Below are 17,268 nucleotides of genomic sequence, written 5' to 3' on the forward strand. Positions count from 1 at the left end.
TTTGGAGTGACTATCTAAACTGTCATATCTGGGCGCCTCTGCAAAGACAGTGATTATGTATGAGTGATGGTGAAAGTGTTGACTGACAGTGAAAGTTTTTTTTTTTTTTTTTTCTGTTTTTGGCCTTTTCCTTCTTTTGGGTCACCCTGCCTCGGTGGGAGACGGCCGACGTGTTAAAAAAAAAACTCCTTCCTGGGGAGAGTGAGTGGGTGACATGTGAAGCAATGCAGTTCTAATTATTTGTAAGTAAAATAATGATTGTTTGGGCTTGCTTTCAAAAATTCATAAAACTACTATGAAAGTTATGGCAAAAGTTAGAAGAGTAAAAAGATCTTAGAAATGGCCAATCTATAACACTAGAAATATGCCCAAATCCATTTGCTCTTTCAATTGAGGAATGTTAACCACTTCACTGGCTGTGGCATAGTACTACAGTTTTGAGGTCACTATCCTTGCCATAGTACTACGCCATGACCTCAGCTCACTCGGGTAAGCTGTGAGCGGTATCTCTGGGCCTAGATATGAGAGAATTTTCTCATTACGCATGAAATGCACGAGATTTTTCTTTTTTTTGCATAATGAAAAAAATTTCTGAAATAAGAAAATTTTTTGCATAGCGAGACCATGTTTTTGGTTTAAAACAGCGACTTTGTGGTGTATTTTTGTATGGTTTTATAACTGTATTCTTGGTTTCCTGGTCTCATTTGATAGAATGGAAGATATATTACAGAAATAGAGATGATTTTGATTGGTTACACTACTAAAAATAGCTGGAAACTGAGCTCAAAAGTAGTGAAAATGCCCAATTTTTGTGGATATTCAAGAGTAAACAAATCACTTCAATACACTGTCAACTGGTGGGTCTAATATGCACTCACAAATGCACTGATATTTTTTGTACAATTATTACATTATTGCATAGTAGTAAATCTCCTATTTTTTTTTCTGTGAATAAAATTCTGTGTGAATAAAAGGATAAAAATGGAATTCATGTGTAAAGCCTGGGAATGTAACTAATGAACAAAGGAAATGTTATTTTAGTGCCAGGAATGCCTGCATTGTTTATTCTGGACCCTATATTGAAACTGGAATATTTTGAAAATTGTGTGAAATTGGCTTAATTACCAATTTCTGACCATTTTACTGGATAGTTGAAATAGTTGACTGGGCAATTTCTTGTGCTCAGTCAATAAAATGGAAGGCATACTAGCAAAATAGCTAAAAATTTTGTCGACTGACACAATGTAATTGGCCTAAAATAGGACTCAAAGTGGGCACAATCACTGATGTGTAAATATCGCTGATACAGCAATATTCACAAAAGCATAATTTTGTTAATTTTTCATCAAATTTCATACTTTTTGTTTTATTACCTTCAGAAAAAGATTCTCTACGATTAAAAAAAAAAAAAAATCTTGGACAGTGTGGACAAGTTTCAGATCAGGGGTCTGGACAGTGAAAGGTTCAAAGGCCTACTGTACTGTACTGTACTGTACAGTAGGCACAGAGAATAGCATTCCAAATGATGCACCATGGTTGTCAGAAAATTGTAACTATTATAATAATTCATGACTTTATTGTGTGTTAAGTACAGTATTCTTAAAATTTTTGGCTTTAATCTTTCCTGAAATACTAAGCATGCAAGGGAACCTACACATATAAATGCTGTAATGATCTTACCAGTTAACTTGCATCTTGGTAAAACTTTCCTCTTGTCCTCAAAAGTGACTACATCAATATCCTGCAGTCCACTCTGGCCTTTTGGTGTCATCTGATCATTATCTTGTACCAGTTTCTCTAGACTACCCAAGTGTGATAAAGTCTTCTCAGGCTTTGTAATTACTGAAGGGAACAACATGTCTGAAAGAAAGTCAAAAATTAAATGATGACATTACCAAAAATTGTTCACAATACTTTCTCCTAATAGCACTCACTAAACATGAATAATCTAAAGCAAGACAATAAAGAAAATAATGTATGAGGAAAAATAACTGGAGAAGTAAGCGCTAAACAATTATGGTGATTAAACTATTAACATGAATGTATAAACAGAAATGTAAGCAAGTATACATTAAACTCTTTTATAACACAGTTTCACACTGAGCAAAGTATGTAATGAAGTACACAACTACACAGAAGCAATAGCAAAAAACTTATGGATAAAGGCATAATTGCATTAAAATACAGCATGTAATTTTAGGGCGAATTTTAGTACAGTGCTTTGCTCTGTGGCATTTCACTGATAAAGCAGTTTTCAATTTACCCCTTTTTTATTTATTTGGCACATGTTCCGCTATTTCGGCATACTATTTTCAGCCCAATGCCCTTAACAGCTGAGCATCTGACACCATTTTACTCAGTTTGTTTACAACCTTTGTGCACTATCTCTCTCTGTAGTTTTTTAGGTCTAGCTCTATCGCACACTTAATATACATATGATAGTGTAAACACGTTATCAGGCTTTTGTATGCACTTGAAAGTGAAAAAAGGCTATGTTCCACTTTTCGGCGATTTCTGCTTTATGGTGGTAGCCCAGAATCTAACCTGCTGTATAAGTGGGGCCTTCCTGTATGTAGACTACTGTATTTGATACAGGGTCCTCCAATGATCTTAAAAGCAGAGTACTACTGTGTACAACAGTATTAAAAAAATTATAAGCAAAAATGATAATGAAAGAAAAAATTTAAGTAGGTTAGCACACCTGTAAGTAACAGCTGTCTAGAAGATATTGGCGTATGAGCATGTCGTCTCGCCCAAGCTACTATCTTGTTCACACTCCACCTTTCACTACCATCCACCTGACACTGATGCAGGTGGCGTTTAACTTCTCTTGCTCTGTGAAACTGTAAAAAATTGGTATACCTTTGTAAAGTGGAGGAAATTCAATTATCTATCTACTAACTAGGAGATAAAAATTCCCTTTAGTGCATCATTCTAAAGAATCCACCACACCAATAGTAAATACTCACCCTAGGGAGCAGGACATAATTAAGTACACCTACAGCAACTAAACCAAAAAGATGTTTAAATAAATGTTCCAAGTGCAAACATCTAAAAATGACAAATATTTAAAGATGATTCTCTTTACACAATTAGACTGCAAATACATAATTTTTTCATCAGATGTTTCTCACCTATCCTTTAGAGTGTAGGCACTACCATACTTCCCACCTCCAACTTATTCTTTATACACTACTGTGCAAGGAGAACACATTTTACTGAAAACGGAGTAGAAACTACACACTCACTTCTGCTGCACGTTGCTTTCCTAGTGGCCAATGCAGAAATTCATCACGAGATCTAGCACAAAAAGGTAACACTCGAGAACATTCATAGTGGGATGCAACCAGTGGTAGTGCTCGCACCCAAATATAAACACACACATCAGCTGAAGAACATCTTTTGCACACTGCTTCCAACTCTCTGGTAAAACATATGAAAAATAATTAATTCTTCAATTCGTTTTTCAAGCAATATGGTGTTATGAAACCTCAAGTGGAAAACTATACTTCTTTAATATTGACCTGTTAATATGAGAAAGATTTCTAAAGTAAACACAGATGCCCACGTGTTCAACAATAAAAAAGTATTCAAAAGATAAATACAGGCAGGTATCTATTAATTGTTGTATTAAACTGCAATTAATAAACATTAGCAGTCAATATGGATGGATCTTCATTTAACCCTTTCAGGGTCCGTCCCGTAGATCTACGGCTTTACGTTCAGGGTCCAAACCGTAGATCTACGTCATGAGCTCAGCTCACTCTGATAAACTGTGAGTGGTACATTTGGGCCTAGATATGAGAGAATACATCTATGTGGTATGTGTGCACCACATAAACAGATCCTGCAGCACACTGTGTATAATAAGAGAAAAAAAACTGAAATCATGATTTTTCGATTAAAACAGCGACTTTGCAGTGTTTTTCGTATGTTTTTTATAGTTGTATTTGTGATTTCTTGGTCTCATTTGATAGAATGGAAGACATATTACAGAAATAGAGATGATTTTGATTGGTTTTAGCACTGGAAATGGCTTGAAACTGAGCTCAAAGTAGCAGAAATGTTAAATTTTTGCTGATATTCAAGAGTAAACAAACGACCTCACACGTCTAATACACACCAGCTGGTGGGTCTAATATGCATTCACAAATATGGTGATGATATTTATACAATTATTACAGTATTGCATAACAGTAAATCTTCTATTTTTTGGTGTGAATAAAAATTCATTATGTGAATAAAAAATCAAAATGAAATTTATTTGTAAAGCCTCAAAACGTAACTAATGAACAGAGGAAATGTTAGTTTAGTTCCAGGAATATCTACATTGTTTATTCTGGACCCTATTTTGAAATTGGAATATTTTGAACTTTGTGTTAAATTGGCCAAATTAACAATTTCCGATCACTTTAATTTGTAGTTGAAACAGTTGACTTGGCGAATTCTTGTGCTCAATCGATAGAAGTAATACTAGTGAAATAGCTAAGAATTTGGTCGACTGGAATAATATAATTGGCCTAAAATGGGAGTCAAAGTCGGCAAAATCGCCGATTTGTAAATATCACTGACACATCAAAATTCGCGAGAGCATAATTTCGTCAATTTTCCATCAAATTTTGTACTTTTTGTTTTATTACCTTCACAAAAAGATTCTCTACCATTTCATAAGAAAAAATAACAATTTTTTTTTTTTTTGAAAATTCTTGGACACTGGGGCACCACTTCAGATTTGGGCCTTGAACCCTGAAAGGGTTAATATTTATTAATCCATTTCTTGTATTCTAATATTACATTTTCCAACTAGACCGAAATTTTCTCTAATACATGAAAGTGCTTGTATTGCTCATTCTTGTTGCCCAATTTTTCAACACTATCGTTCCACTTTCTCTAAATTCCACCCACTACATTATTATTATTACATTCATGGGGGATAAACCCAAAGGTTAGACAGCACCAGGAAAATAAGAGGCAATCAGGCATGATGCATGGAAGGGGAGGCTAGGTCCAATTCCTTGGATTAAGAGCTCTTCAGTATCAAGGCACTTACTATAATTCTGACTGCTCCATTTTCACCAGTCCTTGATGAATTATCCTAAATTTTACTATCTGTTTTACACCACAAGCTAACATTAATTTTTTTTATTAATAGTATATTCATTGGGTGACTGCTAGCCTGTTTGAGTCATACAGTGCCTGAGGGAATAAGAATAATTCAAGTTTGATCCAAAGAATGGGAATTAAGCCCAATTCCTTGGATCAAGAGCCTATCACTAGCATCAAGGAAAATCTCTTAAGAGGACTTAATGGCTGATTAATTTCCCTTACCTGACCCGCTCCTCCCATTCCTGAGAAGCACTGTTAGCAACGTCCTTGTTTACGGGTTCTTCTGAAGTTTTCTCCACTTTCACCGCTGCTATTTTCACTTTGTCAGAGGACGATGCATTAACAGATATATTTTTAATTGGAGTATTACTTGTGACTCTGGTTAATACATTTGTAATAATAGGAGATGCAGAGGTGACCTCTGCACTTGTGTTAAGGGTGAAGGGTTTGAGCAAGCTACACACTGTAGTAGGTGTTGCTGTGACAATGCTGCCTCGGAGCAGTGACACACCGGCTACAGTCACATCACTTGTGGCAGATGCACTCTTTACTGAATTTGATATAGTTTTTAATGTTCCACTATTTCCTACTCCTCTCACTACAAAGGGAGGAATTTGTAAAACCGTTCCTGCCTCCACTGCATTACTGCGCACCACCAGTGGAGAAGGCCGAGTCATGGCTGTCTTTCTTTTACTCATTCCTTGCTGCAGGCCACTTGACCCAGTGGCTTGTTGACCTTGTATCATCATACATGGAGTACTACTTGAAGCCTGTGTAATACTTGTAGTGGATGTGATAACACAGTTACTGGATGATGAGCCTGAACATGTGGCAATGCTAGTTACTACTTTACTGGAGGGTGAGGTAGTCTTACTTTTATGTTTACCTGCTGACACTAACTGGCCATTATTGGTTATAAACCTAATGTTTGTAGCTGATACTGGTCTCTGAATAATTTTGTTGGATGTGTTGATTGTTGTTTGCATATCTTTAACTAATTTGAGTGGCATTATTTGTATATTTGACTTTAAGCCTACGGGTGTTTGAGTATAAGTTATCTGACCTTGCAGATTTTGCAATATGTCAACAGAGCCATCCTTCAATCGTTTCTTGCTAAGAAGTTGTTGAACTAAGGCATGTTTTTTGTCTTGTACAGCTTTCACCAGAAGTTGTTGCAAAGGACTTTGTGAAAGTCTGCCAGAGGACAATCGTGTCACAGTCTGTTTGGGCTGTGTGATAAGGGCAGGTTTAGGTACACTCTTAATACCACTGGTTGATGGCATTAAGCTAATTGATTCTTCATTATTTATTATCACTTTTTTCTGGGGGGAAAAATTCAATATTCTAATTGGAGCACCACAAGCATTTGTGTTGTGATTCAGTTCAGTCTTCACTTCTAGAGTCGCTACTTTGGGATCTTCCTTTTGCTGTGCTAGAAATTCACTTGGCTCTTGCTTCACAATGATGCTCTTGGTCTCTCCTTTCTGCTGGTTCTCTGGGACATGCACTTTAATTATTCTCTGATTAATATTTTGATGGCCAATTACTTCTTGTTGATTTTCTTGCTTATTATCAGGTGCAGATTTGTTATTTTCTTGTTTATTTGTACCACTTTGAGCAATCTTAAGTGCTAAAGAATACATATGAGCAGGAATATAATAAGGCACAAGGCGCCCATCTGGCTGCCGCACATGTATCTTACACACTTTACTCTGAACCCCATTGATGTTCGTCAGTTTGACTCCCATTTGGTTCTTTAATGGCTTAAGCTCTTGTGTTTTGTTTTCTTCTGTTCCATCAACTTTAATTTTGGGTTCTATTGCACTAATTGTTTGTCTTGTATCATCTTTGCTTTTTGTTAAAGTTGTATCATTACTAACAAAACAGTGAGGGTCAGTAGAAAGATACAATTTATTTGCTACCACAGATTCATTTACCTTTTCACTCACACAATTATTTTTTTCAGAGCTACATAACACTTTCCATTCCTTTTCTTTCTTGACAGGGGTTTCCTGTTTTATACATCGATTAAGATTTATATTGTCAACATTGTGGACAATTGTAATGTTTTCTTCAATTTGGGAAGATACAACATTAGTCTTCAGTTCTCTGGCAAGAGTAGCAGGACAGTCTTCCTGCTGCACTGTCCTCTCCTTAACTTGCGGGGATTCAGCAATATTCCTCGAGCTCTCAGGGTCCAGTTCATACACCCAAAGATCATACCAATTCTCTTGACCTGGTCAAAGTAAAAATAAATTTATGTTTTCATTTGAAATACTAATTGGGAAAAAAATATCAGAATGACTACTTCAATATAATTAATGAAGAGATGAAAACTATGTATGGCTTGCACAAAAATACTATCAGATTGACTTGAAAAATGAAAGTTTCTGGTAAGCCATTGCAAAATGCCTCAAGTACTAACTCGTGTCAATGATACAACTGGTTTCAGATGTAGAACAATGCACCAACAAATAAACAGTACTGGGGATGGGTTTCCTACCTCCTATGGTCTACAGTTATGCCAAAACACTGCATCTATTAAGAAAATTACCGAACTATTAGTGCTACAGTATTTCACTACCTTTTTTTTTTTTTTAACCATTTGATGACCCTGCACACTTTCTCAAGCAAACTTCAGCCACATGTCATGGCCAATTTAGAAAGCAGATTTATTTTAGCAAGTGTATTAAAAAGGTTAGTGGACGAGTTTGGGAGGGTGTGTAAAGGTAGAAAGTTGAAAGTGTATATAGTTAACAGTAAGGTGATGAGGGTTATCAAACAATTTAGATAAAGAAAAATTGGATATTACATTGGAGGGAGGGAGTACGGAAGTGAATGTTTTCAGATATTTGGGAGTTGACTTGTCAGCACATGGGTTTATGAAGGATGAGATAAACCGCAGAATTGATGAAGGAAAAAAGGTGAGTGGTGCGTTGAGGTATCTGGGGAGACAAAGAACGTTATCCATGGAGGCAAAAAAGGGAATGTATGAAAGTATAGTGGTACCAATACTCTTATATGGGTGTGAAGTATGGGTTGTAAATGCTTCAGCAAGAAGGCGGCTGGAGGTGTCGTGTCTAAGGGCAATATGTGGTGTAAATATTATGCAGAGAATTCGTAGTGTGGAAATTAGGAGGTGTGGAGTTACTAAAAGTATTAGTCAGAGGGCTGAAGAGGGGCTGTTGAGGTGGTTTAGTCATTTAGAGAGAATGGAACAAAGTAGAATGACCTGGAGAACGTATAAATCTATTGGGGGAAGGAAGGCAGGGTAGGGGTCATCCCCGAAAAGGTTGGAGGGGGAGGGGGGGTAAAGGTTTAGTGGGCGAGGGGCTTGGACTTCCAGCAAGCATAGGTGAGTGAACTGTTAGACAGGAGTGAATGGAGACGAATGGTTTTTGGGACCTGACGAGCTGTTGGAGCATGAGCAGGGTAATATTTTGTGAAGAGATTCAGGGAAACCGGTTAGCCAGACAAGAGTCCTGGAAATGGGAAGCACTTTAACCCTTTGACTGCTTTGGTCGTATATATACGTCTTATGCGCCACTGTTTCGAATGTATTTATAAATGTAAATTCTAGAGGTTTCAAATCAAGCAGCAGAAAGCTGGTAGGCCCACATGAGAGAATGGGTCTGTGTGGTCAGTGTGCACCACATAAAAAAAATCCTGCAGCCCGCAATGCATAATGAGAAAAAAAACCTGACCGTTTTTTTTTAATTAAAATGCAGACGTTGAGGTGTATTTTCATATAGTATTTATCATTGTATTCTCGTTTTCATGGTCTCATGTGATAAAATGGAAAACATATTACAGAAACAGAGATGATTTTGATTAGTTTCACAATGAAAACGACCTTGAAATTGAGCTCAAAGTAGTGGAAATGTTCGATTTTTACCAATGTTCAGGAGTAAGCAAATCACACCACACATCCAATACTCATCAACTGAGGAGTCTAATATTCTTTCACTAGTGCACTGATATTATTTATACCATTTTTACAATAATGCAGTAGTCTGCATAACAGTAAATTTTGTATTTTGTGTATGAATAAAAAATCAAAATGGAAAGCATTAGTAATATAAGAGGGGCCTAGAGACGTGACTAATGAACAGAGGATATGCTATTTTAGTGCCAAGAATGTCTACATTGTTTATTCTGGACCCTATTTTGAAATTGGCATCTTTTTTAATTTGCATGAAATTGGCCAAATTGTCAATTTCTGACCACTTTATTGGGTAGTTCAAATCAGTAAATGGGTGCTTTCTTGTACTCAACTGATAGAAAAAATGGAGTTCTAAAGAAATAGCTATGAGTTTTATCAACTGGAACAACGGAATTGGCCAAAAACAGGGCTCAAAGTTGGCAAAATCGCTGATGTGTGTATGTCGCCGAGACCGCAAACTTCGCGTGAGCGTAATTCCGTGAGTTTTCAACCAAATTTCATACTTTTGGTGTCATTACTATCGGGAAAAGATTATCTATCATTTCATAAGAAAAAATATTTTTTTTTCTTCCAAAAATTTTGTGACATAGAATGACAGTTTCAGAAAGGGTCTTGCGGCAGTCAAGGGGTTAAAGGAGGGGTTTGGGATGTTGCCAGTTTGGAGGGACGTCTGAACTGTCATATCTGTGTGTTTCTGCAAAGACAGTGATTATGTATGAGTGATGGTGAAAGTGTTGAATGATGATGAAAGTTTTTTCTTTTCTTTTGGGGTTATCTTTCTTTTTGGGTCATCCTGCCTCAGTAGGAAGCAGCTGATGTGTTGAAAAAAAAAAAGTGAAAAATATACTGAGAAATGAAATAACAGATGGATGATGGAATTTAAAGCTGTTTGGAGTGTCATCTGAAATGTCATATCTGCACTTTCTGCAAAGACAGTGATTATGTGTGAACGATGTTGAAAGTTCTGAATGATGGTGAAAGTGTTTCTTTCTTTTTTCTGGGTCACCCTGCCTTGGTGGGAGACACCTATGTGTTGAAAAATACAGATTGTAACAAAAATTTTGAGTATCATACAGAGAAGGGGATCTTTTACAAGTTATTAGTAAAAATTGTCACTAGATAATCTAAAGAAAATTTTAAGAATGCATATGCTACAATGGCTAAATATGAAATAACTTTCAAATATGTGGGTGGAGAATGGCTTAAAAGGCTGTTTACAAGATAGACGAGGCAAAAATTAAATTACATGCAGCTGCTGTGTGGTGTCCACACCTCAAATATGTAGATTAGATAGGAAAGGTCCAAAGAGCTACCAAATGGATACCAAAACTAAAAAATAAAAATAAGAATTTTGAAGAAAGGGTGAAATATCTAAAGATGCTTGTGCTGGCTAATAGGTGGAAAAGAGTAGATAGGATAATGACATACAAAGTTATAAAAGAATATGGAAGAACAGATGAAGAATTTTTGTACTCTATCTTCAACAGGCTTATTATTATACCTACTTAACGGAGTACTAAACCTGTAACGGTCATACAGTGCCTAAGGAATGGGAAGCAATCAGGTTCAATCTGAGAAGGTGAGAACTAGTTCAATTCCTTAGATAAAGAGTCCCTCATCGGCATCAAGAAAAGGGACCTTCAACAAGAATAATAGGCCACAGATGTAAATTAAGAAATAGAGTTCAAAGGATGCAAGGAATTTCTTTTTTCTTTACAAATAGAATGGTAGAAGAATGACAGAGTGAATATCAAAATGGTATACAATACCGACAGGTTGGTAGGCAAGACACACAGGCAACAGTTAGGCAACTTTATTCCGAAACATTTCGCCTACACAGTAGGCTTCTTCAGTCGAGCACAGAAAGTAGGCAGGAGCAGTAGAGATGTGAAGATGATGTAATCACTCCACCACCCTTGAAGTTGTAGATTTGAGGTTGTCAGTCCCTCAGCCTGAAAAAGAGTTCTGTTCCATAGTCTGAAACAATCTGAAGATTAAGTGAAATGAAGTTGCCTAACTGTTGCCAATGTGTCTTACTTACCAACCTGCTGGTATTGTATACGATTTTGATATTCACTCTGTCAGACACTGCAACACAATGGCATCTTGGTACAGAAGAGAAAGCACCTTGGACAACTTTTTTGAGTGAGAATTGTTTGAGCTGAGATGGACATGATTTCTCAGTGGCTACATTCTCTCTAGTACTACTCTGCACCTCTCCTTCCGACAGTATATAAGTCTCCACACTGTCATTTGATCTTCAGATTGTTTCAGACTATGGAACAGAACTCTTTTCCAGGCTGAGGGACTGACAACCTCAAATCTACGATTTTAAGGGTGATGGACTGATTACATCATCTTCACATCTCTAATGCTCCTGCCTACTTTCTGTACTTGATTGAAGAAGCCTACTGTGTAGGCAAAACGTTTCGGAATAAAGTTGCCTAACTATACTCTCGTACATTCTCTTCTTTGCCTCCATGGATAGCATTATTTGCCTCCCCAGACACCTCAATGCACCACTCACCTTTTTTCCTTCGTCAGTTCCATGATTAACCTCGTCCTTCATAAACTCATCTGCTGACAAATCTACTCCCAAACATATGAACACATTCACTTCTTCCATACTCCATCCCTATAATGTGATACCCAGTTTTTCTTTACCTAACTCGTTTGACACCCTCATCACCTTACTCTTATCTATGTTCACTTTCACCTTCTTTACACAGTATTTTGAAGCTCAATATCTGGAAGCAGTTATATAAAACTCATCCACAATGAATATATTAGCACCAAGACATATAACTTATGGCAAGACAGACACTTGGCACACTATGCCTTTGAAGACAGAGTTCTACATATGAACTGGGAAAAAAATGACTTACCTAACCTCCATAGTCCTGTTAGAGAAAGAGGATCATCTGGTCGACTTAGCACTAATGGGTGGAGGAGCTTCACTTGCTTGTTGCGAGTGTCTGTGAACTTCAGAACAATATGGATCTTGAACTCCCCCCATCCTCGCCGTGTCAACACAAAGGGAGGATGTCTGGGGGTGTGAGCAGTATATTACTAACAGGAATACATGAGGCAGTTCAGAACATTTTCTATTTCTCTTATCATGACAATTTTTAGTAAAAAAAAAAAAAAAAAGAAGAAGAAAATGTTAAGATATTAGTAATTTTTTTTAGGATGCATATGCAGGTGCAGGAAAAGGAATGTGCTGAGTTTTTAATACACTGTCCATTTCCCACCAAGGCAAAGTAACTGGAAAAAAAAAAAAAACTGATTCATGCTGATACCATTATACTCTTAATATACTCCCATTTTTTTTTTTTTTTGCCTCCAGAGAAACCATTTTTTTTTTCCACAGATGCCTCAACACACCACCTAACTTTTTTCTTTGTCTATTCTATGGTTCCACTCATTTTTCATAGACCTATCTGCCAACATAGCTAAATTCATCCTTGACACTGTTCTTTCTTGTAACTCAAAGAACAATACCGAGAGATACAACTTAATTAATGTTATGACATGTATTAAAAGTATCAATGACTGCATTAAGAGCACACACAGATAGATAACAAGGATTAAAAGGTAGTGATAAAAAAATAAAAAGTGGATTCCATAGTAGGTTTACTAAAAGGATAGGAAAACATATTGAAAGCTACAATATTTAGAATGCTCCCAGTAATTCACTGGTGACTGCAAATGGACAGCAATGTTGTAAAAATTAATTTTCTATTACATTAACTTAAACAGAGTACTACACTTTAATGAAATGGTCTTATGATGCAAGAGGTGACCTGATGTGTATGCTAGCATTCAGCATGAATATAAGATTAAAACAATTACATCACTTATAAAATTAAAGATTGTTTATATATTTACTGTACTATTATTTTCCTGTCAATGCTTTCATGTCCTGGTATATTCTATGGCATTTACAGTTAAAAACCATAGAACAGAAACTGAGGACCATACATTATCAGTACAACAATATTTGACTCCATATTAGCTATGATACCCAGCTTACACTAGTCAGCAACTTTTGCTGTTTGACCAACTCATTATGCTTATCAACAAATTCAGTTATATGGGAAGCCAAATACAGCTTCAACCCAATTCACCTGCATTTCAAATTCAAAAATCATAAAACTTTGTGCAGATTAAAACAAAAAATCTTAATTTACTGAATAATTTCATAAAAATATTTAAGACTAGTGATGATAATAAAATTACTATTAACAAAAAAAATCATGTGATGTGGTACATTGATACTGAGATTGTCATTGTTAATAGTGACTATCATCATATGTTTCTGTTCTACAAGTCCACTCCTATAACTATATTTCAACTAAAATTAAATTATATACTTTAAGTTCACCATGAAAAGAAAGCAGAGTTACACAGCTGAACGCAGAAGACCTAGGTTCATGGACAAGGGTGATAAACAGTTATTCTGATACTATTGTATACACTTTTGTATTTAGAAATATCTCTACATTCCTTACTTAAGAGTGATAATATGGTGTGGAGCATAACTGTGATCGAGAACAAAGGTGACAGCAGAGATGAAGGAAGAAATGTCTTCACCCTGCAGCGGTGCCCTCACATACACCTGCCACTTGTACCTCAACACTTCAGCATTACTTTCATCAGCATGTGCAGTTATATATTGATATGTGTTTCCAACTATCACCCTGAAGAGAAAAGAAATATTACTTAGGTAAAACAACATAATCTGCACGAGAAATATAAAAAAAATTACTGTATGTGCCAAAAAATCTTTATGGAACATACAAAAAATATGCATATTCTTTTTGCTGTACCTGGCGTGTTTTTTCTTGCATTCGAAAGCTAGACTGCAACAGTTTAAAACATTAAATTGTATTAAATACAAAAAGGCATAATACCATGACCGGAATAATACACAAATAACCTGCACGTAGTGCGGGTTATTTGTGTATTAAATTATATTTTTTACATTACTTACTTTATCCATCAAATACTATATAATAAACTTTCAATAAGAGAATATAACCTTATAATTTTTTTCAGTTACCAGAGCATCATTAGTTAACTAATGTAAAGCTGTAAATTTCTTTATATACCTTCAAGATTATGTGAGAAAACAAAAGAGAAAGGAAAATATTATGCTCAACATTTTAGCTTAAATGAAATAATGATTTATCTATTAAGCAAAAAAAATACGATGTCACAAAGCTTCACTATACATACATATGTATTAGGGATGTTGAATACAGTGGACCCCCGACTTATGATATTAATCCATTCCAGAGAGCACATCGTAACGCGAAATTATCATAAGTCAAATTAATTTTCCCCATAAGAAATAATGGAAATCAAATTAATCCGTTCAAGACACCCAAAAGTATGAAAAAAAATTTTACCACATGAAATATACATTCTCCTACACACAAAAAGAAGGATACATGCACAATATACACATATTGTGCATGTACTAGTGTACTACGTGAAGAATAAATGACACTTACCATTACTGATGAGACACTGTGTCCTGGGAGTGCCTTTTCCTCCTGAGTACTGTAGGTCCTGTTTGGCATTTTCTTCCAGAACAGGCCTTATCACACTGTGTATGCCACTATGATTCTTAAATCTCTCAAACCAACCTTTGTTAGCCTTAAATTCACCAATATGAGCACTAGTTCCAGGCATTTTTTCCTGTTCACCTGGGTGTTAGTCGACTGGTGTGGGTCGCATCCTGGGGGAGAAGATTAAGGACCCCCAATGGAAATAAGTTAGACAGTCCTCTATGACACACTGACTTTCTTGGATTATCCTGGGTGGCTAACCCTATGGGGTTAATTGTTTCTTGGTATTCTCGATAAGCCACACCAACAACAGTCTCTCCACATCTTCGAGTAGTACAGCTGATCATAGTGCAGCAGCAGCAGCTGACCCTGGTACAGCAGCAGCAGCAGGTGACAGTGCTACAGCTGCAGCTGACGGTGGTACAGCAGTAGCAGCTGACCGTGGTGCAACAGCAGCAGCTGACCATGGTGCAGCAGCAGCTGACCGTGGTACAGCAGCAGCAGCAACTGACGGTGCTACAGCAGCAGCTGACGGTGGTACAGCAGCAGCATCAGCTGACCGTGGTGCAGCAGCAGCTGATGGTGGTACAGCAGCAGCAGCAGCTGACCGTGGTACAGCAGCAGCAGCAGCTGACTGTGGTGCAGCAGCAGCAGCTGACCGTGGTGCAGCAGCAGCAGCTGATTGTGGTGCAGCAGCAGCAGCTGACTGTGGTGCAGCAGCAGCAGCTGACTGTGGTGCAGCAGCAGCTGACTGTGGTGCAGCAGCAGCAGCAGCAGCTGACTGTGGTGCAGCAGCAGCAGCAGCAGCTGACTGTGGTGCAGCAGCAGCAGCAGCAGCTGACTGTGGTGCAGCAGCAGCAGCAGCAGCTGACTGTGGTGCAGCAGCAGCAGCAGCAGCTGACTGTGGTGCAGCAGCAGCAGCTGACTGTGGTACAATAGTACAGTGGACCCTCAACCAGCGATATTAATCCGTTCCTGAGAGCTCATCGTTAATCAAAATAATCGTTAGTCAAGTTAATTTTCCCCATAAGAAATAATGGAAATCAAATTAATCTGTGCAAGACACCCCAATGTATTGAAAAAAAAAATTTTTACCACATGAAATATTAATTTTAATACACACAAACTGAAGAAGACATGCACAGTTACATGACACTTACCTTTATTGAAGATCTGGTGATGATTGATGGGATGGGAGGAGGGGAGACCGTTGATCTTGTTAGTGTTTAGAAGGGGAATCCCCTTCCATTAGCACTTGAGGCAGCAAGTCTTTTTCTGGGGTTACTTCCCTTGTTCTTTTAATGCCACTAGGACCAGCTTCAGAGTCACTGGACTTCTGTCGCACAACATATCTGTCCATAGAGGCCTGTACCTCTCGTTCCTTTATCCTAAAGTGTTTCACAACATTGTCAGTGTAATAGTCACCAGCACGGCTTGCAATAGCTGTGTGAGGGTGATTTTCATCAAAAAAGGTTTGCACTTTAAGCCACTTTGCACACATTTCCTTAATCTTTGAAGTAGGCAACTTCTTCAATTTCTCTCTCCCCTCCTCCGAAGCAGTTTCCTCAGGTGTGGCCTCTTACTGTTGAAGATGATCTAGCAGCTCATCAGTGGTTTGTTCTTCATTGTCCTCCTCCACCAACTCTTCCACATCCTCCCCACTAACCTCACCAATATGAGCACTAGTTCCAGGCATTTTTTCTTGTTCACCTGGGTGTTAGTCAACTGTTGTGGGTCGCATCCTGGGGGACAAGATTAAGGACCACAATGGAAATAAGTTAGACAGTCCTCGATGATGCACTGACTTTCTTGGGTTATCCTGGGTGGCTAACCCTCCGGGGTTAATCGTTTCTCAGTAATTATTTCACGTTAAGCCACACCAACAACACTCTCTCCACATCTTCGAGTAATACAGCTGATGGTGGTGCAGCAACAACAACAGCTGACTGTTGTGCAGCAGCAGCTGCACCTTTGGCAAGAACAGCTTCCTTGATTGCCGTTTTCTTACCCACAATAGTAGCGATGGTTGATTGGGGTTTATTATACAACCTGACCAGGTCAGAGACACGCACTCCACTTTCATACTTAGCAATGATCTCTTTCTTCATCTCCATAGTAATTCTCACCCTTTTTGCTGTAGGGATGGCACTAGAAGCTTTCTTGGGGCCCATGGTGACTTATTTTGCAGGTGCAATCACTACAAAGGCTGTGATAATATGAAACGTTCCAGTTGTTGTATGTTTGGAAGCGACCGCGGTGGCTGACTGGCTTGTAAACACTGACACCCAAGGGACAAGTGAGGCGCGCTCAGGCCAAAGTGGATGCGTATGGTACGGAACAAATAGCACTGGTCGGGTTTTTAAGCGCTAGTTGAGGCAAAATTTTTGCGTTTAAATGTATCGCTAGTCAGATTTATCGTTAATCGATGCCATCGCTGGTTAGGGATCCACTGTATTTCGATAGTATTTCTCACCCTTTTTACCACAGGGTTGGCACTAGAAGCTTTCTTTGGGCCCATGGTGGCTTATTTAGCAGTTACAAGCACTGAAAACACTGGAATACAAAATTTATTGAATGTATGCATGCAACCGTCCGCCCTGGCTTGTAAACAATGTCACACTAGCTCAGCTGAGGTGCTCAGGCCAG

General features: G+C 37.8%; 1 protein-coding gene across 4 annotated transcripts in view; it reads right to left on the bottom strand.

Annotated features, from left to right (window-relative positions):
* Positions 1-17,268, bottom strand: part of LOC128694568 (YEATS domain-containing protein 2) — a 50,460-nt gene that overhangs the window by 18,328 nt on the left and 14,864 nt on the right. For all 4 annotated transcript variants that reach the window (XM_070095693.1, XM_070095694.1, XM_070095696.1 and 1 more), the window contains 6 exons: positions 13,561-13,749; positions 11,935-12,095; positions 5,329-7,342; positions 3,249-3,423; positions 2,702-2,843; positions 1,681-1,860 (listed from right to left, as the gene is read on the bottom strand). In XM_070095693.1, coding sequence (XP_069951794.1) covers positions 1,681-1,860; positions 2,702-2,843; positions 3,249-3,423; positions 5,329-7,342; positions 11,935-12,095; positions 13,561-13,749 — 2,861 coding nt within the window. The remainder of the gene's footprint in view (positions 1-1,680; positions 1,861-2,701; positions 2,844-3,248; positions 3,424-5,328; positions 7,343-11,934; positions 12,096-13,560; positions 13,750-17,268) is intronic.

This window comes from Cherax quadricarinatus, chromosome 51 (assembly GCF_038502225.1).
Source record: "Cherax quadricarinatus isolate ZL_2023a chromosome 51, ASM3850222v1, whole genome shotgun sequence".
Taxonomy (NCBI): domain Eukaryota; kingdom Metazoa; phylum Arthropoda; class Malacostraca; order Decapoda; family Parastacidae; genus Cherax; species Cherax quadricarinatus.